Genomic DNA, 25,786 nt, shown 5'->3' on the forward strand with positions numbered 1-25,786 from the left:
CCCTTTTATTTGTGCATTAATTTCTATTTAGCAGAAGCAAATTTAATTGAAAACCACATAAGTTAATTGGTTGATAAAACAGATAATCCTTGATTGCTGAAAATAGGTTAGAAATTATCTCTTTGAAGATATAAACCCAAAAACAGTCAACAGATTATTATTTTTACTTTTTGTTTCAATAAAGTTGTTTATACATTTATTTTGTGTAAAAGTAAATATTATAGCAAATGTTTTGTCCAAAAAACAAATTAAATTCAATTAAAATCATGCTTAACTGTTTCTTTCTCACTTAAGCAGTATTATCAGAATTCTATGTTAAATATTTTAATCAGAATATTATATTATTAGCTATTTTTCAAAATATACAGTACTTAAGTGTTTTTTTAAAAATAATTGATTACCTTTTTCAGAGACCCATTCAGTATCAAATTCAGATATAATCAAGGAAGAAAAGAAATCTCCCACACCAGTTCAACAAGCAGAATTTTCAGTGACTAATTCTGCAAATAATTCTCCAGTAGCTTACCATCAGAAACAGCTACCCAATACTGAAAAAGATGAAAGTAAAGGATTCAGTGATGTATATTTTGTTGGTATGTAAAAGAAAAATATAATATATGTATTGTTTTTGTATTTAAACAAAAATATTATTATAAGATTTTGAATTTTTCAAGTTAAACTTTAATGTATTAGGTAACTTTTTTAACAAGAATTATTAAAAATATTTGTGTTTTACATAAAAATAGAGAACAATTCATGTAAACACAACATTTATGAATATCTTAACACTATATTTAATTAAGTTAGTCACAAATGATTGCTTTAAAAGAAACAAAAACATTGTTCACAAAGATATCATATAAAAAAAGATGTTTTGTTCAAATTGACATAAGATATTGCTATCNTGTACATAAATTTAAGAAATCTTGAAATTACCATTTAGTTTTATAGTAATTGAGCTGAGTGAATGAAGCTCATTTTTTACACTCAAATGTCATTGAATTTAAATAAATTCCTCTGAAGCCACATGATCAATCTTGACCAAATTTGTTATGAAAAAGTCCAGGTTGGTGAATGTTGTAAGCTACCAATATTTGGAATCCTAATCATATTATGTCATTGAGAAATATCACAGAAAAGTTTTGTCATAGCTGTGATTTTGGGTACTTACAAAGTACATGTAGCAATTGAATTCTGTTTACAAGCATAAACAAATGTGTCACTTAATTTTTCCTCAACATTCTTTGAGTTTTTAAACAATTTAACATGACAATTAAGTCTAAACTCCTGCTTAACAGCTTTATATTTATTCATATATTTGTAAACATTTTTTTGTAATACTTTTTGAGCTTTTCAGTAATATATTTGTAATACTTTTTGAGCTTGTTCAATGATGCCAGTCAGTGGCATCATTGAACAAGCTCAAAAAGTGTTACATAAAGTCTGAGTTAATTTGTTCTGAAGCAAAGTTTGAAGGGAATCAAATTTCCTAAATCAGCCTTTATATCATTGCTTCTATTTTGAAACACAATAAATCCAATATTTAAGTATAAATCTTACTCAGCTTAATTTGCAGGCATTGAAAACAATGAATGTGATCCTAGTTATGATATGATAATCAGTGAAATTATTATGTACAAACACTGAGTTTTCTATTAATTCAGTGTTTGTGAAATAATATTTATATGGAAATTAAGTGGTAAATTTCTCAATAATCATGAGTAGGTTATATAAATATCAAAATTCCATTCTTGCTATTAAAATTAATAGATTTTGTAGCATAGTCATAGTGGTTTATTCTCCCCACCCCAAGCACATTAATATATTTATGAACTTTGAATGTTTTCTTTTATCTCTTAGAATCCCTCATGGGTTCAATAGTATTAATATTATTTACAGCAATTTCAATTTATTTAATATTTTGGGTCTTTGTTTTTACCTGCATACTTTTACATTGATAATTATCAAAATTATTTCTTCAATTTTAATTAACATGTTAATTTTCCCGACTAGACAACATGCCTATCTGGACTTAGTCTTTTCTTACAATTCATACATTACCACATGTCCTACTGCTGATTTTGACTCTGACTACTTTCCAATTTTAATTGCCATTTCAAAAATTTAGAATTTTTCTCTACATAACCATAGGACAACAGGACTATTTGCATCCCAAACTGGTTTGCTGTTAATTGGCCATCTTTTCCACTTTCTTTTGTCATTGGGACTGGTCCTTTTTGTTCAACCCATCCATCAGTATTAATCAAAAAATGCAAATAACCTATGAAATACTCTTGTACACAAAAGACAAATTTCTCCTACATAAAAAAGTCAATCTTAAGTCTCAAAAGTGGCATACTCATTATTTGAAAAAACTGCAACAATATCAGATCTTCCTGGTGTAAATGGAAAGTCAGCAGTAATCCCAGAACTTTATATTGATACATTTATCATATTACTCTTAAGTAATATTACAAAGAATGCAATATTCAATACACAAATTATTTCAATAAAATTGTTACAGAATTCACCTTTGACCCTAAGGTTTTTCGGATTTTATTCCTAAGTTCTCTAAACCTAATTCCAAACATAGATCTATTATTAATGACAAGGATGTTTATATGTGTGCAATAATAGCAAATCTTGCTTTTTCAATATCCATCCTGAAACATCCTTCAGTTCTTTGCTCCCTTGCTCACCTAATTTAAGCAGTTAGGATACACTTCCTTCTGTCTTTTATCTTCTTTTGCAACTTTATGTAATGAAATGAATTCACTAGCTACTTCATATTACAGCACAGATCTTATCCTCTCAATTTTCTATAAAAATTGGTTTCCTTTTCTGCTTCCATATTTCTTTATCTGTTTTCCATTATTCTTGACTCTTACTTTGTACCTCCTCAGTGGACCATGTCTGTTTTATCCATCTTATCTAAAAAACATCCTATTGCTTTTCATAACATCTCTCTTGCCCCAGTTATTCTAAAAACTTTTGAAACATGTCTATATTATTCCATTTATTGATTACTTCTCATATTAGTTTTACTTAACATTCTGGCATCACTCACTGCTCTACCACAGGCAATATGCTTGAGATGCAACACTTTATTTTATTTAACTTCGAATTACAGCTTCCTACATTTGTGATTTATTAGATATCACCAAAGCCTTCAATTCTGTCATACTGTTTACACACCTTGAAAAATTATCTTTTGAATTTGACATTGATAATCATATTTTATCTCTAATAATTTTGACCCTAATATTCCTCTTCAAGAGAAGTTCTTTATAAGTTATAAGAGCAACATTTTTAAAAACAAAAATACATTTAGTTTTAATTTCAAAGACTTTTTGATTTAATTTTAAAAAGCCAAATGATTCCTGATTGTCTACCATTAGTACTCTCTACTGGAAAGCAGGCTCCAATTACACAATTACAATTAACAACTTGTCACATTATCAGTTTCAACTAAAAATATGATTATAACTAAAAAAAATATATACAGATATTTTATAACAATTTTGTTCAAGCATTCATTATAATTCTAGCATTGTATTTATCATCTTGATATAAATTTAAAAAATTAAAAAATATATATATTTTTGCCACTTTTTAAAATTTTGTATTTAGATTTTATATATAAATTTTAAAAAATTGATCGTGAATAAGTGTAAAATATTTAATTTAATCATTTTTTTTATAGCTATTGTTGCTGGGTGTAGTGCAGTTGCTATCTTTGGAGTTGTTGCAGCAGGATATTGTTTTTATAAGTTAGTCTTTTTATTATTCTGTTATTTTATATTTCATATAATATTTATTTTTAAAAATTTATTGATNTTTTAAGATATTTATTAATGAAATTTAGTCTGTACAAATTTTTTACAACACTAAATATAATACATTACTGATTATAAAACAGATACATTACTTATTTTTTATGATTGCTTTACAGATTTAAAAATAAATTAAAAGTTTGAAGTATTTTTAAAAATCCATTACAGTTCAAACCAATCACTTCCAATCATTTCAACACTCTCCAAATGAACATTATACAACTCATTTTTCAACAATTTAATATCTGTTGTATAATACTTTAAGTTAATTTTCATAAAAAAATTAATATATTAAACTGATATAAACTATATTTCTTATGATAGAATATATTTAAAAGTAAGGAACTATATTAATATAGAATATGATGGAATAATTTGAATTTTAAATAAGGCAGAAAATATTTTATTCATTTTTATATTTTCATTATATCTTTAATATAGGTTTTGCCTGCTTGATATTTATTTGAAAGATAATGTGAATTAATTTAAGAGGGTGTTTTCTCATATGATTTTTGATTTAAAACATATTTTTGAGAATATTATTTCTGATTTGAAAAATATAAATTGATAAACTTATGAACTTTAATTGAAAAATATAAACTTAAAACAAGGAAAAAACAAGTTAAATTTAATAGCTACAATGTTGTGATTTTGACTTTTAAATTTGTCTAATTAAACTTTTTTGAAATTTATTCTTATTGCAGTACAGAGGGTGCCACAGTATGACCTCTGACCTATATATTTTTGGACAGACAAGGAAAGCCACTTTTTCCTTTTGTGAGGTGATTGTCTATAGCAACATCGTCTCTGTCCAGCATCTCGCCATTTTCTTTGTAAATATTGCATGACTGGTTAAAAATAAAAGCTAAATTATTCTCTGGAATGTTATCTTACTCCACCCTTACCAATAAGACAAAGCAACACAGACAAGTAATCAGGGTTTATGCAAAATACCTCAACAAGATAGGATAAATTTATGTTATCCCATTTCACATCAACATGTATGACATTATAGACAACTTGACACTACAAAACTGGTGAGATGGATGTGATCACTTTGTGGTGTCAAGATAACTATAATGTCATGTGTGTTGATGCAAAATGGGATAAAGTAAATTCGTCCTACCTTGTTGAGCTACTTGGAGTTGACCATGACTATGTGACTATGTTACTTTGTCTTGATAGTAAAGTTGGAGTAGGACAATAGTTCAGACAATAATTTAACTTTTATTTTTAACTGACCATATGATATCTATAGAGGAACTGGTGAGATGTTGGACAGAGAGGATGTTGCTATAGATGATCACTTCACAAAAGGAAAAAGTTGCTCTCCTTGGCTCTGTCCAAAAATATGTAGGCCACTATATTATTATGTATTTAGTAGTGATGTAACGAATATTCGGTTACTATTCAGTATTCGGCCTATTTTTCACTATTCGGCTGAATACCGAATACCTAAAAACAGGAGTAAGAAATAACAAAAACACAGTAAATTAATCATTTTGTTGTTTAGATTTAATGTTATCGAGTTAGTGTTGTTTGTTTATATTTATTTATAACTTGTAACATGCACAAAATTAACATGCACAAAATAAAAAAAAAATAATATTAGTCACATGTATTCACAATTTATAATTACAAAGATCAGCACACGTACACATCTATCGTTGGAGAATCCTCACACATCTGAGGGTTTGACCCTGCCTATCCTTTTTAAGTGCTCGTCTTTGCTCTTTTTTCTCTTTCCTTTATCGCTCTAATCCACGTATGCCTGTGCATACATCATAATATGCGCTCATGATACTTTCGATTTGTCACTTTTCCGTCATAGAGTTCCCATTTTACAATTACGTGACAGCCTGGTGATAACGGAGAAAAGAGACAATAGGATGTCGATATAAGTCACAGTTATGATTTCACAGATTCGAGACAGCTTGATAGCCCGAACGGCCCCAGGCTTTCGTTCGTGCATGCTAAGTGACTTTCATTACAAGCATTTAGCTTTCCGAAGTCTATGACAACAATTGTTTGGCATTGACAGCCGCGAATTTCGTGCCAATAAGCTGCCTCGACTTGTTCGATTATGTTATCAACTCAATTTCTTATTTATTTTCACATTTTCACTTCGCGGTCCTTCTCTGTTCTTTTTCCGTTATTTACATGTGTAGGTCATTTCATTGTTATCATCATTATCACATACTTCCATGACACTCTTGTCTATCTGCTACAACTGCCAAGAATTAACGCGATTGGCAAAGCGTAGTGACAGCAGGCCAATAGAGAGCAGGATCCTTGCCATAATGCAGTTTGCGTGCCAGTTTTTGTACGTGCGTTAATCGAGCCGAATAGTTTGGCCAAATATTCGGCTATTCGGCTACACTCCTGGCCGAATATACTATTTGTTACAACACTAGTATTTAGTTTATATTTAGGCTCTTATACATAACATTTAAAATTGAAATGTTTTCATTTAAAATTATATTGTAACAAGTGTCACATTTTCAAAACACAACAAATATCAAACAGGAATAAATTCATTATGTATACTCAAAGCTGATTTGCTATTAAATTCATTTTATTGTTAATTCTTACTTTATTTCTATATAATTTCTAAGAAGATAAGTATAGTCATAATTAAATAAAATTTCTATAACAATATTAGTAAATAATAATATGTCAGTATTAATGATACAATAAACATTGATTAATCACAAGCAAGGCTAACAAGATGAAGAGGAAATCAGGGCTATAGCCCTGGAACTCACATCTGTATAAATTGTATAAGGGTCAAGCTGGAATCTGTATAATAAAATTTTAATTATGAAGTCTAAAAGAACAATTTTTGCAATTTCAAATATATAAAGGGAGAAAAAAGGATTCAAATAAACTGAGAGCATGATGTCATGAGATGTATAGAGGGACCTGGTAGGCTCTAGCTGCAAGGCCTGCCATTGCTTTCATGGCCATATCATTTTTAAAGAAATTCACTAAAACGTTACAAAATACGTGTGAAATATGTAGCAAGAAATGTAATACATTATGTTTTGTAAGACTGTAAAATCATAGTACAATGAAACTGCTTCTGTTTTTACTAAAGAGATGATGAGGAATAATAAGATTAACTGATATTTGCTATTGTTTAACACAAGAAAATTCTAACAAAAAATTTTTAACTATAAAAATACTTTATTAGGAGTTATATAAAAAAATTCTAAGGTTTTTTAGATTAACTGTACTTCTTCAGGGATTACAAATGTTGCTAATGTCTACTGTATTTTCATGAAATGACTGGAATGCCATATATAAACGGGAGGACCAGTATGCCGGAAACCCCGGGGTTACTGGCATGCTGGTTAAAGTGCAACTAAAATATAAAATTAATCAGATCTAACAAAACTAGTTGTTAATTAAATGTTAAAGAAAACATTCTTCTGAGTACAATAAAATAATAACATTGTAATTTGATTGACTTAAAATCAGGAAGAGTTTTCGTTTGCAAGCCAATGAAATAGTTAATGACTTATTGACATTAGTAGTAATCAGGCAGTGTGGGCTACACTGACCATCTACCCTGATATTAAAAATAACACCTTTCTCTCAAATTTCACACAAAGCTGATGTTTATAGGTGTAAGCTGACATAATTTACTGGAAATTTCCTAAATTTAATGTTTGTTTTTGCATTTTTGAATGAAATAACAATAAAATACACATTAAAAAAAGCACTTTCAGAATTTCAAGAGTATTTTATGTTGTTAGAAAAAAGACAAAATAAAGAAATTAAACATATAAGTGTAGTTTTTGATGTAATGCCGACAGTTTCACAGTTTTAGAATAAAAATTTGTTTGTTTTTATGTGATGTAACTTGTTTGTTTTTTTTAATGCATCTTCTAGAGAGGAATGTATAGCCTCACTGAAAATGACATGCTTGCATTCCCCAGGATAAGCTGACATTCCAGTTTTTACCATACAGAAATATCTAATTTCATGGTCTCCTGCGGATAGACATTTGCTGGTCATTCTGCAAAAATACAGTATAAATCTGGAAGATGAAAACATTATAGATTTAGATGTTAAAGATAAAATGTTGTTATAGTAAAAAGTAAATAGAAATTCTACACTAATTCAGATCCAACTATTTTTTGTATTTACATAACAAAAGCAATTGTTTATTTTCTTGTTTTCCTCTATTATTTTTTTAACCTTAATATAATTTCTGATAAGTGGTAATAAATAAATTTCTAATTAAAGAAAAGAACAATTTACTAGATAAACTTAAATAGAAATTATGACATCATAACTGTTAGAATATGATGATAAAAATAAGTTAATTGTAAATCTATAGCTTTCAAATGATAAATAATGTAGAAATATTTTATAAGAGAACACTTGGTTAAATTATCTTGCAATTCCATATACATAAACTTAAATTAAATATCTTATTACAAAAACTTTATAGACAGGATATATTAATTATCTAAATATTAGATATGTCAGTTATACACCGAGTGGCCAATTTATTATGACTATCTGCAAAGTTTACACAAATCAGCTATGATGTCATGCTATTGCCACCACAGGGCAAGATTATAAGAGGGATTGCTGGATGATTGTATAGACAATTGAAGGGTATTGCATGTGAAGGTATGGGTAGATGTGATTTAATAGACTTTAAACGTAGAATGATTGAGTGTTAGAAGCAGTAGAACAAGTATCAGCAAAACTGCTTTGCTTGTGAAGTGTTTGAGAGTGGCTGTTGTTCATGTGTACAAAGAATGGACTACCAAACAAAAAAGCAGGTCTAAATGTAAGGCATGTGGTCATCCTCAGCTGCTAGAGGTTCGAACTGAAAGGAGAGTTGCCAGACTTGTCCAATCCAACAGAAGAGCAACAGTATGTCAGATTACATGTGATCTTAGTCAGGAAACATCTCTGATGGCCTCTGAATGAACTGTTTGTCATACATTACATCATTTTGGATATGGAAACTGAAGGCCTGTGTGAAAGCATCAAATGATTCCAATTTGCATATGATTACAAAGATTGTACAGTGAATGATGGAAAAGGGCAATGTGGTCTGATGAATCACATTTTCAGTTACACCAAGCAGATGGTAGAGTGCAAATATGGAGAAAACAGCATGAAAGTATGAACCCTAAATGCATTGCCATAACACTTCAAAGCTGGTGAAGTCAATGTTATGGTTTGGGAGATGTTTTCCTGGCATTGTTTGAGCCCTTTGCTTAGTGTTTAATGTCTGAATGTCCAAAGGTATTTAAATATTGTCACTTACCAAATACAGTACATCTGGTTATGTTAATAGCCTACCCCACTGGAGAATGGATATTTCCAGCAGGACAGTGCTCCATCCATAAAACTCAAATTGTCCAAAGATGGTTTGAAGAGTATGATGGAGACTTCACATTGTTTAGTTGACCTCCACAATCACTGGATTTCAATCCAATTGAGCATTTATCAGATGAGATCAAAAGGGCATCAGTCAGCTGGATCTGGAACCATCCATTCTTAGTGAATTGACAAATGTAATTTATTGGATAAGGTGTCAGATTCCTCCTACCACTTACTAACATCTCATATAGTCCATGCCACAGAGAATTGCAGCAGTATTGCAAGCAAAAGGTGGTGGCCCAACAATGTACTGAGTAGATGGTCATAATAAATTGGCCACTCAGTATATTCTTAACTTATTAATAAAATAATAAAGTGTATAAAAGTTGATAGTAATTTTTTTAATCTTAACATGCTAAATATTAAAAATAATTTTTAAAAATATTTTGTAATAATATTTTGAATATGATAAACATTGTTTTAATACAACCAAATAACTTATTTTGAATTTTGTCAAAAATTTTTTTTGAATTTTTGAACAATTTGCATACATGGAACCAATTTATGGTGTGGTAACATCAAAAAATATTGAAAAAACGAACATTTTCGAAGGGGTTTGAAAACTTTCGTTTTTCCGATATTTTTTGATGTTACCACACCGTAAATTGGTTCCGTGTATGCAAATTTTTTTTTGCTTTTTTATTATATTATTGAATAATTGTCTTTAAAAATGAATAGAATTTAAAATAATTTTCTGTTTTAAAAACAATTAATTCCATTAAGTTAAATTTTATAAAAATTTGATTTTGTTTCAACTAAAACTCTTCAAAAGGAAAACAGAAAATATATTTTAAATGAAAATATATTAAATATTTTTAATAAACTCTTTTTCTGACAACTTTTTAACCACGTGAAAAAGTCTAAAAAATACAATTATTTAAAAGAAATCATTAAAGCAGTCATTGCTATAATCAATGCTTTTTATACTATATATTTTATGTAAATTATAAATTAACTTAAAAATTCTGTAAAATTATTTTGTTTTTATTAACATAAAACTTGACATAAAGAAAAAATTATTAAGTTTTCCTATTCCAAATTAGAATGGGAATTGTCTGTATTGGTTTAGAACAATACCGTGTAGAATCCACTAAAAATTTGTATTGGATTCTGCACTGTAAAATATAGATAAATATTATACGATGATGTACAATAATGCTTTGTTTCTTTTTTCATCATCAATAGATAAAAGAATTTAGTGATTAATCTGGCTTCTGAAAGTTAGATTAATATTGTGGGATGGTTATAATTAATTTCATATCTGTTTACTGTAATGATTACAGGTACCTGATGTAATCTGGTGGTTGTTTGGCTTTACAAATTTATTGTGTTTTGTGATATATGTTTATATACAGACATCCCCTGTACAACATGGCACTTCTACATGATTTTGCTCTAAAACAGTTGGAAAATTTGGTAAATCGTCCACACAAAATTTCACAATTTTTAAGTGAAAACTCTATTATTCAGTATTTTTTTATATTCAAGTAAACATGTGTGCCATTTCAAATCAAATTTGCCCATAGATTTTACAATATTGAAATTTTCAATTTGTTTTGTGCTTTTTGTCATGTTAATTTAACGAAAACTGATAGTGCAATTTTTTTCTTTCTTGTCCTAGCTTTCTTATTTAAACAGGTATTATTGATGTTACTTTCAGACATTTAAGATTGTCACCATGTTTTGGTTTATAAATTAATTCTTGTATTTAGTAAAGTTTATTTAAACATTTTTAGGTAAACTGTTTCCAACTCGAAGAATTTGGTATTCAAACACAAATTCTGGAGAAAAATTGCTTGGTACTCAACTGAAAAAATTTATTTAAAATAATATGTAAAAAGAAAAAATTGATAATTAGCAATTGTTCACTTTTTTCAATGATGATTGCAAACAGAGCAGACATACATACAGACAGCATCAATGAAAACCAGACTCTGTGAAAAAAGTGGATGGTGGATGGTTAAGAGCTCTGTGAATCAGATATTGATTCACAGAGATCTTACCATTACAGTAGAGCATCGATTATCCGACTCAATTGGGGACTCAGGTTGGTCGGATAACTGAAAATAATGAAAAAAATACATTATTAGTATAGTATATTAGGATATCCCATGTAATTAGTATATCGCTATTAACCAACTTCGCATTGAATTTTCATCGATATTTAGCCTAACAAATTTTTAAAAAATAATAATTGTTGCTATTGTATCGTTAAAAATTATTTTAAAATTATTTTATTGCTCAAAAAACAAACAACCACTCATAATTAGAAAATTAAGTCTTGTTTAAATACTGGCCTCCCTTCAATGGTTGAGCTGACGTTGCCAGCTAAAACACGCAAAAATTTAACAAAAATAATATTAAAGTATCCAAAACATAGCCAAATATTGTAGTGCCACATCACTAGCGGACATTTGAAATTTGCCGACTAGAATGGTCGGTTAACTGATGTGATGGTTAATCGGGGGTCGGATAATCGATGCTCTACTGTATATGGTTTGAATGTTACATGAATGCTATATAGATGCATGGATGATGTTTCACAATATTTACAAATGTTACTATATTTATTAAGAGAAAAGAAAAGAAAAATTGTATTAATGGTTTGAATATAAACTGTTATTAATAGTCAGTTTGATAAAAAAAAATTAATTACAGTATCTGAAATTGAAATAACCTGTTAACAATAGGTATTTTTTAATTATTTCATTGCAGAATATAAATAATGAGTCATATTTCCTGTCATTATATAAATATTTAATTTATAAAATCAGGTTCTACTTTTATTTATTTATTTTATCACAGATGTCAAATACAGTAGATCCCCCTATAAGACGGTAGATACGTTCCGTTCTTTATGAATCCATTTTGTAGGAATCATAGTTTACGGACTACGGCTGTTTGAAAGGTTTTCTTTCATAAAATTAATCGATTCTAGACTAATTCGACTCAACATTTCCAAAATATGTATATTTTTTTGAAAATAATCCGTATAAACTACGTTATAAACAAAAAATTGTAGGNTTCTTGAAATAATATATCCTGAAGTTAGTAAATAAATATGATTTATATAGGAAACGGTTTTATAGGGGGATCTACTGTGTGTAATATCTTGAATCTTTTCTAATCTAATTTTGATTTTTATCTATGTAACTCTACTCAGTACAGTATATTTACTTATTGCTAATAATTTTTATTTTTTTCTCCTCCTTACTGTTTCAGTGATACAAATTCAAAAATACTTAGCATTTAAATCTCATATTAAAAATATTAGATTGAAAAGTACAGTGGTGCCTCGTATAACGTACTTAATCCGTTCCAGGTGCACGTCCATTAAGTGAATAGTCCGTCATACGAAACGCATTTTCCCATAGAAATACATGTTAAAACATATACAGTAGAGCATAGATTTTCCGAAAGTCAATCATCCGAAAGAATTCCAGTCGGCAAATTTAAATTTTCGCCAGTGCTGTGGCATTTCAATCTTTGGCTATGTCTCGGGCTACTCAAATATTTTACGTTTTTTATACTAAATTAACATCTGAAGTATAATTTTTTATTATTTTTATATTTTTCAATATATTTATTTTGTTTTTACAAAATAAAAAAATAATTTTTAACGATACAATAGTCTTTGTTAGGCTTAACACCGACGAAAATTCAACGCAAAGTGACACGCAACGGAGAAAAATTTCGACATTGGATACGTTAAACTATTTTTTCGTACGTAAATCAGTTATCCGAAATATCAGTTATCCGGATAACCCCAGTCCCCAATTGATTCAGAAAATCGACGCTCTACTGTTATTTGTTCCGCAGCATAAAATAACCGTACTATACCATAAAAAAATGAAAATGGAGCAGTTACCAATTATGCCGGGCAGTCAGATGTTGTGAGGAGGAGGTGGAGGAACACTTTCTTCACACATTCATACAGATAGACTTTTTACACATTGCAGCGGGTCTTTTTTTATTGTTTTTTAATCGGATTCAGATTCAGGAGAGGCTACCGGAGCTTGCGGGGTCAATTCCTCTTGTTCCATCCTTTGTTTTTTTCCCTGCTGGCTTCTTGAAAAACATGTCCAAGGTGGTCTGTTTCTCTCTCTTCTTCAACACCTGTTGGAAATGACGGGCAAGAGTGTCATTGTAGAGATCATTGATCCTGTTGGCCTCAGCTCTGTATGGATAATGAGTGTTGGTAAACTCCCGAACCTCTCCCCATTCGACAAGGAAGTTTTTGTCAACTCATTCCTTCTGATGATTTCTTGCATTGTTTCAATTGAAATCACTTTTCTGTTTTTTTAGAAGCCATGATTTGCACAACACTTGAATAAATGTAAATACCCTGCACTGTGTTGATGTACCTAATAAACAAGGGAGCAAGCCTAATCCCAACGCTCTGTACTTCAGATATACTGATAATATATTCTAATAATACTAATATATTATAAAAATAACATATTGTCATTGGCAACGGCAAAAGAGTGGAAACATCATTCGAACTTGTTCGTAGAAAGTCCATTGGTTGCCTCACGTAACTGCCGAACGGAAAGTCTGTTGTCCGCAACCAGTCCGTTGCTCGAGTCACGTAACGGCCAAACAGAAAGTCCGTTATTCGCAGCGTCCATTATTTGAGGCGTACGTTATACGAGGCACCACTGTATCAATAAAGATAAGATCCACCACTTTATTTGTAGCAGACCCATGGATAAAGAGAATTCCATTTCTAATAAATAAATAAATAAATCCCATTTCTAATGTCTGTGATTATTCACTGTGTTCTCACTTGATCAACTAAAAGAAAAACTTCTCTTAAAGAAGACAGTATGAAAAATTAGATTTTTTAAATGGTCTTCACTCTGTTAATTTTTGTATACTTAGTGATTAAAAATTTTCTTTTACATTTTCTTATCCTTTTATGTTTATTTTGTATAATTGTGTTCTATTTTAATTATATTCCATTTTCTACATTATTTGTCTAGTTATTGTCATAAGTTGCTAACATGTCATCATTTACTACATAAATCCAATAAAAAAAAATAATAACTAACAATATTTCAAAATAAACTTGCATACAAATGAAAACAAAATTAAACAATAGGATTATTACTATTATGCAGTCAATGAAATCATATATCATATAGAACACAAACTGTTTTGTATTGTATATTTTTAATAAATATTCATATTATGTATTTATATACTTAATTAATTTAATAATTAAGTTTATGTTGGATTAAATGTCATCTTTATATAAGAACTGTAATTTTTTTTTTATTTTGTTTGCTCACATGTTCCTAGATCTTAATTTTGAAATACCATATTTACTCTCATAAACAGCACTTTGTCTATAACTTTCTCATCTTGGAGCTGAACTGTTATTAGAGAGTGCTAACTTATTAGAGGGCAAGTAATATCTATTTTTTGTGAATTGGATATGATTCTTATTTGAGGGTGATTATTAATGGAATAGATATGATAAGTTTTTCATTTTATTATTATTTGAACAACACAACAACAACAACACTCAATACACTTGTACTTCATTTCACACAAGGTAAGAATGGCAATGCTGAATAGAATGTGCAAGTTTTCAGTTTGCAATTAGCCTTATCTTCCTCCAATAGAAGCACGCTTACTGTTAGAGGACACTGTTTATTACTTTCATCATCTTGCAGTTGTGCTGTTTATTAGAATAAATACAATATTGTTATGTATGTTGAGTGACAGCCTAGATTGACATACCCCTTGGTCTTGTCAGAAAACTCTGGATTATAAGTCACTCTGTTCCCTTTGTCCCAGTCTGTTGGCCATGTGTGAACATAGCATCTTGTTTGTCAACTGTTCACTTTTTAATGTGATGTTTTGTACACATTAATAAATTATTTGTGATATCTGTACCCATCAAGATCCTCATTTATTCATCTATATAACAGATATACTGTAACTTAATTTTTTTCCAGCTAGTTCTTGAAATAATATATCCTGAAGTTAGTAAATAAATATGATTTATAAGAAAGTCTCAATTTATTTTTAGTATTTAATTTCGGAAAACTACATTATATATTTATAATAATCTTCTTTATCATTTAATCCCATTTCTCTTTTTAAAACAATACAGTGTTGACATATATACCTGGATGATTTTAAACTTAAAGTTGTAGGTAAAGCAAAAATATTTGTGCAATTTTTATGTTATTATTCATTTTGAAGCTTGAAGTTACATGTTCTGGAATGGAATCTCAATGTGAAACATTTAAAAATAAATTTATTTTTTTAATACCATATTCAGATTATATTCTAAAACATTGTACAATTTGATGTTGCCAAAGAAGCAATAAGTATTAAAGTAAAAGTATGTTGTTTGTTTTTATCAACAATATCTTTAAAGCTTCTCACATACATATTTTAATGTTGATTTTTAGACTTATAATTTCCATCCTTTAACTCAGGATATTTCTTTTTTTATATTTGATTATAATATTTTTTTTACATGCAAAAACTATCTTTAATTTTCATGTATAAAATGGATTATAAATCATATTTAATAGAATGCTATTACAAACTTTATTATGCTATAAACATCAAACTTTAATGATCTATCAATGTATGTAGGATATTAAATAACTTAATAGCCAATCCAATGAATTATCATAAAATTAATGAAAATTGAGATTTAATTTTTAAAAAATAGTAAAATTATTATTTCAATAAAATAGGACATGATGATAAGTGTTGATAATCCTTAATGAGTAAAGTTTATATTTAGAGCATTATCATGAATACAAATATTTAAACAAGCTTCAAGATTACTTACTGTGTGGAGAATTGAAGAAATTGCAGAAATGTTATATATAGTATAGGAGTCAACATTTATTAAAGGATAAAACATTTTTTTAGATTTTTTTGTCCCCATGTAAGATCCTCTGTGCTTTTTTTTATCAAACAAGAACAAGGGAAAAGTTTGTTTGAGCATTTAAATCAACTTTTCCATTGAATCATTCTTGTTGGATTTGAAAGCATAGATGATCTTACATGGGGAAGTCCTAAAAATGTTTTGTATGTTAACAAATATTTAAAAACTTAACATGCTGTATTACTATGAACTTCAAAGTTGTAGGGAAAAATTTCTGAACTTAAAATTGAGGCAATCTTTGTCACTCTGCAAAAGTCTATATAATAATAGTTTTATAATTAGCTATAATATTACCTGTTTATTTTATTTCCTTTATTTTAAATAGATTATAATTAACAGTTTTACTCCTAAAAATTATTTTATAAAAATTATGGTGCATCTTAAACTAGAAGCAATACAATATAATTAAGGAGTAATTATTAATACATATTTTTGTGACCACAATTCTAATAGTTAAACATTAAATATTTTTATACCTTTAAAACATGATATAAGTATTTAGTTTTTTAAACAAATGTAACAGTCATAAATATGAATTATTGCTTAAAAAATTACAATAGCTCTATATCTACTTTAAAATAGTAAAGTTCAATAGAAATTAATGATTGAGTTATAGTAAATATTTTAGATTTTTTTGTAGCATTTACATATTAGTTTTAAATTATTATTATAATCTAAAAGAAAGTATGAAAGCACTCAATAATTGTTTAATAAATTCAGTAAATTCAGCCAAATTAAACTAGATACTGTATGTAACTTAATATATATATATAATTTAAAAAATATATATACCAGTATATTTCTGCTCTGAGGACACTAAGAATGTTTTTTCCTATATCCATCATGGATTTGGCCAGGCTACAATGGGAGTAGCTAGACAGTGAGAAATGAAGATCAATATATCCAGGATGGACCATCCATGAAAAATTCTTGGGGTTTTTTTGACCATCCAGATTTGATCCGAGGTTCCCCAGATCCAGGCTTACACCTGAAGTGCCTTGACCATCTGGTTGTCTAGATTGATTTGTTAGATCAGTGGTTCCCAACTCGTGTTCCTTGGAACCCTCAGCTTCTGCAATATAATTGTANATATTTTTAAATATTAACTTGATGTAATTAATATTTAATCATAAATATTATGTACTTATTCTCATAGACTTAAATGTAGGCTTAAAATAATGTAGACTGTTAGTCTACATTATTTTAAGCCTACATTTGGCTGAGGCAATTAAGATGCCAGCCTGCTGCTCTAAGGGATCAGAATTGAATCTGTATGACTGAAAAACTCAAGAATTTTTGGATAGTAATCTGTCCAGGATATGTCAAGCTCTGTTCCTTACCACTGGGCTGTTCCCATTGCAGTTTGGCCAAGCCAATAATGGGGACAGCCTAGTTAAAAGTCCTCTTAGGCCCACTTTTTAACTCTTAGGCACTAAGAGTAATCGTTAATAATAATAATAATAATCACTACTTATGCTTATTAATAATTACTGATAAGTAGTTTGTGTAAAACCCTATTTCTAGTGTAAAAAGTCCTTTCTACTAGTATTAGCTAGCTACAAAGAATTACCTGTGTCAATTTTTGATATTTTTCACTTTCATTTTATTATGAATTTTTCTTACTTATTTAAATGTTATCATCAATAATAATATTTTAAAACTTTTATCATATAAATATAACAAAGTTTTTATAATTTTAATATCCAGTTGATAAATATAATAAAAGAAATAAATAAAACAAAAAATTTAAGTGCACATTTTAGAAAAATTAATATGTATATTTTCATAATAATAAGTAACTGATAGAGGACAAAAATTTGATTTATTATATAATAAATTTAATCAATAAAAATTTAATCATGTCTAATCTATGAAGAGGTAGATAAGAGATAATCTCATATTATTTTAATTTCAGTAATATAAATAAAGAGTCGATCTACCGTAGTTCATTTATAATAAAATTAATTTTATAAATCAGTAATAGAGATGGAATATAATTTTTTTTCATTGAGAGAAATACTCAAATTTTTAAATTAGTCATTTCATAACTTGCTTCCTTCGCTAGATTTATTTGTTAACATTCCCCAAATCAATTTGAAAGATGATAAAATTATTAAATACCTTTTATTTTTTATCTTGTTCTGGATCACAAAACATTAATTTGAATGTTCTTTTATACCTGGATAAATATCTTCAATATTTTTTTCTTTACCTTTTAAGCTTAGATCTTTTGAATTGAATTCTTATATACATTTTAATTAAACTTATAAATTTAAAGAAATTAGATTTGTAAGACAGACCAAAAAAAAAAAAGCAATTATTATCGGTCGAGTGCACGACATATTAAAGTTCAGTCATTTCCACCGTATTATTGGTCATTCGGCACTTAGCTCGTATGACAAGAATGGGAAAAATGATGAACTCATTCCTCTCAGTCGGGTTATGCAGCATCCCTCCCACATTTAATACCTTCATTGAAATAGAGCTTATCATGTTGTGTTGACAGCTCAGTCTGTATTCCACTGTGCTGTTGGCCGGACAGTTCTCTGAAATGACTGATAATTCCAAAGCTAGAGTAGTAATGCAAGCAAAAGAACTTCTTAATAATATGTGAGTATTTTAAAATAGTACACATGTATATAAGTAAAAAGAAATTAATTTAAAAAAAGGCATGTTTGTAAATTTATTTCATGTTTTATTGTTAAAAAAAGATATATTCTACCATTACGAGTATGGTACAAATTTTTAAAACATTATTATATATAAATGATTAATCAAGCAATAATTTTTTAAAATAGATTTTTAGATAATGTAGCATAGAATTTGTAACAATTACCTTATTTAATAATTATAAGTAATATTTGTGACATCATATCATTATTTTATATATATTTTTAAGGTATAAAGAGTGAAAGATTTTCAAAGATGCATGTAGTTATTATATTATATATAAGTTTATTAATTAAAATGAATCTTTACACACTGATGTTAAAAATTGCAAAAATATTTTACTATTAGATTATTTGAGAGATTAAATACTGATTTTATATTTACTCAGTTCAGTTTTTTTCTTTTTTGTATTTTTTTGGAAATATATATTATAATTTAAAATTTTTTAAAGTGATAGACATTTTCCCAGGTTTAATTGTTATGAAAGTACTTTTCTGAAAGAATGACAGAATTTATAGTAAAAAATTTATATTTTTGACATTTATCTTACAATATGTAAATATTTTTTCTTAATTAAGTTTTCTTCAATGTCAAAACAGGAAAATCTCAAAGTTTCTACTATTAATTTTCTGGTTTTCTTTTTAAATACATTTTACAAGTACTTTGTAGTGATAAAAAAAGTGCTTATATATTAAGTTTATGTTATGCAAGAATAACATAAGAAAAATAAGAAAATTGCTTTGTTAATCTTTATTCTTTTTAATTAAGAAGTAAATTATTAAACAATTTTTTAATTTATTACAAAAAACTTTATTCTTTTAAGATATAAATCTTTCTTTTACAATAATAAAATAGTGGATTCAATAAAACATTAGTAATATTGACGTCTTTAATATAAATTAATGTTTTGTTAAATTTATTTACAGTAAAAACATTTTTGCATTTCAAATATTAACTTTAAATAAATCAAAAAATGTTCTATGTTATGCATTAAATTTAAGTTTATTGAGATTATTATAGAATATTATATAACCAGCTATTTGAGCTTTTATGATTGATATTAATAATTTATTTTATTCACAATACATTTTCTTTTCATCTTCAGTTTGATGTGTTTTATTATTCTCCTATTTAGATAATCTAATGTAATAATATGAAAGCTTAATTATTTCATTAATATTTAATATCAGAAATTATTTTTTATGTTACAAGTATATATATTAAAAATACATATTATATTATGTATGAAAGTGATAATTTTATTACATAAATCTGAACTAATAAAAATAATCTTTGTTCAAATTAATGTAATAAAATTATCATTTGCATATATATAATATGTATTCTTTTTAGTCTGAATTATCATAAAATTAATGAAAATTGAGATTTAATTTTTAAAAAATAGTAAAATTATTATTTCAATAAAATAGGACATGATGATAAGTGTTGATAATCCTTAATGAGTAAAGTTTATATTTAGAGCATTATCATGAATACAAATATTTAAACAAGCTTCAAGATTACTTACTGTGTGGAGAATTGAAGAAATTGCAGAAATGTTATATATAGTATAGGAGTCAACATTTATTAAAGGATAAAACATTTTTTTAGATTTTTTTGTCCCCATGTAAGATCCTCTGTGCTTTTTTTTATCAAACAAGAACAAGGGAAAAGTTTGTTTGAGCATTTAAATCAACTTTTCCATTGAATCATTCTTGTTGGATTTGAAAGCATAGATGATCTTACATGGGGAAGTCCTAAAAATGTTTTGTATGTTAACAAATATTTAAAAACTTAACATGCTGTATTACTATGAACTTCAAAGTTGTAGGGAAAAATTTCTGAACTTAAAATTGAGGCAATCTTTGTCACTCTGCAAAAGTCTATATAATAATAGTTTTATAATTAGCTATAATATTACCTGTTTATTTTATTTCCTTTATTTTAAATAGATTATAATTAACAGTTTTACTCCTAAAAATTATTTTATAAAAATTATGGTGCATCTTAAACTAGAAGCAATACAATATAATTAAGGAGTAATTATTAATACATATTTTTGTGACCACAATTCTAATAGTTAAACATTAAATATTTTTATACCTTTAAAACATGATATAAGTATTTAGTTTTTTAAACAAATGTAACAGTCATAAATATGAATTATTGCTTAAAAAATTACAATAGCTCTATATCTACTTTAAAATAGTAAAGTTCAATAGAAATTAATGATTGAGTTATAGTAAATATTTTAGATTTTTTTGTAGCATTTACATATCAGTTTTAAATTATTATTATAATCTAAAAGAAAGTATGAAAGCACTCAATAATTGTTTAATAAATTCAGTAAATTCAGCCAAATTAAACTAGATACTGTATGTAACTTTATATATATATATATAATTTAAAAAATATATATACCAGTATATTTCTGCTCTGAGGACACTAAGAATGTTTTTTCCTATATCCATCATGGATTTGGCCAGGCTACAATGGGAGTAGCTAGACAGTGAGAAATGAAGATCAATATATCCAGGATGGACCATCCATGAAAAATTCTTGGGGTTTTTTTGACCATCCAGATTTGATCCGAGGTTCCCCAGATCCAGGCTTACACCTGAAGTGCCTTGACCATCTGGTTGTCTAGATTGATTTGTTAGATCAGTGGTTCCCAACTCGTGTTCCTTGGAACCCTCAGCTTCTGCAATATAATTGTAAAGTACTCCATTAATAAAAACGTTTACCTCAGGCAACTTGGAGGCTTCACTAACGATTAGTCCTACGGTGGAGGCATTTGGATCCATATTGGAGACAGGATCCTCCTCTCGCTGTCTCCCGTCTAGTTTAAAGGTTTTCTTTTTCCATTACCCTTCCTTTGCCATGTTACTTTTCGTTCNACATAATTAGCATATGAATTCTAAACTAATAGTTAAATAAATTTCTCAAACATATTTTAAAGTTTCAAAAATTATTAATACTCATAGAAAGGGAGACCTATTCATAGACTACATGGCTCACACTTATGAAACATAAACACCAAGTCTAGTGATAAAAGAATCAAATCATATATTCAATCCTTTGTAAATTTTTTATCAAGGTCAAAATGTTCCTTGATTAAAATAAGTTGGGAATTGCAGTATTAGATAAATCATAGATAACTCTTGAAGTTGCTATATTATTACTTACATTCCTTCTTTGGGTAAGGAGTACTTTTATGATTTTTCATCCAGATATAGATATAAAGACCTGGAATTAATATCTATTTATTAAATGTATTATTAAAAGTTTTACTGTCACAAAGTTTACGAATTACTTTTTTCATGTTTATTTTTATGTCATTATATAGTATTAGCAACAGTATGGAAGGATATAGTCTTTAAGTATCATTATTGCTTATGTAATATATAAGTTTGGCAATTTTAATAAATTTGTTCAGTTAATAAGGATGGAAAACATTCATTCAATATCTGTAGCTAAGGAGCTAAATATAAATTAAGTCAAGGAATCAAAAGACGACAATTCAAAGAAGTTTCAAATTTTTTGATAATTGCAGGAAACTTATAAACTTACTATTTTTTGTATTGTTAAAACTTCTATACTTTTACCTGATTTTTGATTCTTCTTGATGTCTACTGACACAGAGGATTTCAAAATAAGCAGAATTTGTAACATATTCTGAATCTTACTAAACTGAATAAATTTTAAAAATCAACAATGCACGAATATTTATTATATATTTGGTTACAGATAGTTGTAAATGTCCTCTCTGATAATTTGATGCTATTCTAATGGATTAGTCAATTATAATCTGACAACCTACTAATCAAATTTGTCTGATAAAGCCTTATTAATCCAAAACAAATACAAACAAGAATTAAAAAAAGCTTATATGCAAATCTGTATCTTTTACATAGCTATATTTAATGATTACATTTCTTATAATTTATGTTTTAAAAAACTTTGGTAATTGTTTTTATTTCTAAATAATAATATGTCAGCACTCTAAAACTCTATTAACTGACTTTGACAGAATCTGAAAATGTTAAATATTATTGCCGAAGTGTTATCTAAAGTTACATAGAAAATATATAAGGACAAAAGCCTAAAAGTGTTTACAGAGCTATGAAGTTAATTAGCTTTAATATTTAGAGTAGTACAGTAATTTTTCATTTATAGGCATACCTTGCTAATATAGTAAATTAGGTTTCAGACCATTACCATAAAGGAAATCATACCCTTTTTTCACTTGCCAGTGCATATAAAAGCCTAAGAACATATATACACTATCATTTATTAAGTAATTACTGTATTTATTGAATATAAGACAACCTTGCATATAGGACAAGTGTGACTTAAAGATCAAAATAAAGAAAAATTAGATTAAACAAAATAAAATTAGAATTGTATTAATAAATCACAAGTAAAATATCGAATGAATGTAAATGCACACATTGTCCCACAAAAATTACTAGCATTTTAAAACCTTTAAGGAAAAATCTTGTAAAACTCACAACATAATTTGTTCACATAATGCTGGACAATTGGGAACCCTTTTCTTTTGCCAATTCTTAACAGTCTAATCCACTCTCCGTCAATTACATTTATGAGTTTCTCTGAATTCTGAATAATCACGTTTTCACTTGGGAATGGATTAAAACTTATATTGTGCTCCCGTGTGATTTTGAATTTCAATCTGGAATTCAATTGAAAAGCTTTGCTTTTCCTATTGCTATTCATCTTTACTCCTGACAATATACAAGAATGATTCAAATGACCTAGATAAAGTACTCATGTTTTTAAATACAAGAGAGTAAGCATCCAGTAAAAATGTGAACACAAGATTCACAAAAATTATTTTCAAAAACTCAAAGAATCTTTTGCTCATGCATATAGGATGACCTAGGAATTTGAAGTTGTGATAAATGAATAAAAACCTCATCTTATAAATGAGTAAATATGGTATTTAAACTTTTTTTATTGTGTACACCTAAGACGAAAATAACTATAAGTTGTATGCCCTATAATATATATATATATTTTGTGTGTGTGTATGTGTAGTCAAAAATCAAATTATTTATTTAGTTTAAACAATATACATGCATTTAAATTANTGCCCTATAATATATATATATATTTTGTGTGTGTGTATGTGTAGTCAAAAATCAAATTATTTATTTAGTTTAAACAATATACATGCATTTAAATTAAATTACAAATTTACATTTTGGTACACAAAGCGATACTTGGCATACCCCACTTTGGAGATCACTGGTCTAGACCATCCAGAGAAAATTATTTTTCTTTGAAAACCTAAAGTTGTTAAACCTACCATTTTGTCTGATCATCACCTTTGCTTTCCACAGCAGTCTGCTGTCCCATTTTTTTTAGGATTGTCCAAATTTCTTCCCCATTCTGCTGTTGTAGTTACAGATGATTTTGACAGGCAATTTATATCATTATTTCCTACATTTATTACAAACTATAGTAATTCTCATACAAGATCTTCACTTGCAGTTTTCTCAGAATACATTCTCTGTTGCATAGACCCAAGCCACACTATTACACAAATAATACATTAGGAAGAACTTGACAGTGCACCTTCACATTTTCTACTGGTGAAGGAATTACTGACCAAGTTTTTTGTAAAAATCTTGCAGAAAGATCTCGAAATTTCAAAAACTTTTCAAATGTCTTAATCAATCATCTAGTTAACTGCTCTGATCATATAGCTATACCTTATTAAACAACACTTCTAAATGGTGTTCAATATTATATCCAGGGATGTCCATGATGCATTTGTTTAAACATTCTCCACCATGTTAGAAACAACTTTACTCCACAGTTTAATGGCTTCATTATATGATGATAGTATTATAGGTTAAACTCATAATTTTCTCAATTATACTGATAAATCATAAATTCTTTGAGGTGTAGGTAATTAAAATTAGTAATGAATCATAGTATCATAAGTATGATTAAAAAGTATATATTTAAACAATTATTCTCCAAAAACACATAGCTTAAATGAGACAGTTTTAGTTAGAGAAAAATGAACTAGACTTAGTTTTATCATAATGAATGCATTATTCCTTATTTCCATACAAGTAAACAGCATAACTTTAATTACTGTAAATCATAAGTTGTTAGAATAGGAATTTGTAATTTTGTAACTATAAATTATATTTATTTCAGACTGCAAAAGAGTAGTAAAGCTGCTGCAGATGTAGATTATCCTGCGTACGGGATAACAGGCCCCAGTAAAGAGACAACATCTCCAAACGGAGACCGTAAACTGGCACAGAGTGCACAGATGTATCATTATCAGCATCAAAAACAACAAATGATAGCTGTAGAGAAGTAAGTAATTAAATTTAAAAGAAAATTGCTAATAAAAGTTAGATGCTTATTTATTTTGGAATGTTTTTAGAGCCAGCTCGACTCATCATGCTTCCACATCTGACGTGGATTCGGAAGAAGAGAATGAGGAAGGAGATTTCACAGTGTACGAATGTCCAGGATTAGCACCGGTAGGTTTGGTTTTGGAGTGATTTCTTTAGTTATATTTCAATTTTAATAAATATTATGTACTGCTTTACAGACAGGTGAAATGGAAGTAAAAAATCCACTTTTCAATGATGATTCCACTCCTGTTTCTCCACCTGCCAACGTTACGCCAAAACTTCTTGAAAAATAAAATTCCAAATGTCCACCAGCGTTTATGCCAGCTAGTCGTCATTTTTTGCTATCTTTTTTAGCCATTCTTTTGTGACTACCATTTTTGTTGGTTTATTTCTAGTCACTTGATTCTTCAAATTGCACAATTTAACTTATTTACTATGATTTTTCTATTTTTTATTTTTCACTTGTAAATATGCTTTTATCCTACAACAAATTACCATGCAAACTTGTCCAACATGATGATAAAGTTCCATTGTCTAAATCAAATTAGGGAAAATAA

General features: G+C 27.9%; 1 protein-coding gene across 1 annotated transcript in view; it reads left to right on the plus strand.

The window, feature by feature from the left end:
• Positions 1-25,545, plus strand: part of LOC111629795 (protein cab-1-like) — a 48,994-nt gene extending 23,449 nt beyond the window's left edge. The window contains exons 6-10 of the mRNA XM_023373703.1: positions 411-593; positions 3,704-3,770; positions 25,021-25,185; positions 25,256-25,355; positions 25,427-25,545. Of these exons, the coding sequence (XP_023229471.1) occupies positions 411-593; positions 3,704-3,770; positions 25,021-25,185; positions 25,256-25,355; positions 25,427-25,522 (611 nt within the window). The 3' untranslated portion in view covers positions 25,523-25,545. The remainder of the gene's footprint in view (positions 1-410; positions 594-3,703; positions 3,771-25,020; positions 25,186-25,255; positions 25,356-25,426) is intronic.
• Positions 25,546-25,786: the final 241 nt, after the last annotated feature.

This window comes from Centruroides sculpturatus, unplaced genomic scaffold (genome assembly GCF_000671375.1).
Source record: "Centruroides sculpturatus isolate CEXI.00-Female unplaced genomic scaffold, Cexi_2.0 scaffold446, whole genome shotgun sequence".
Classification (NCBI taxonomy): Eukaryota; Metazoa; Arthropoda; class Arachnida; order Scorpiones; family Buthidae; genus Centruroides; species Centruroides sculpturatus.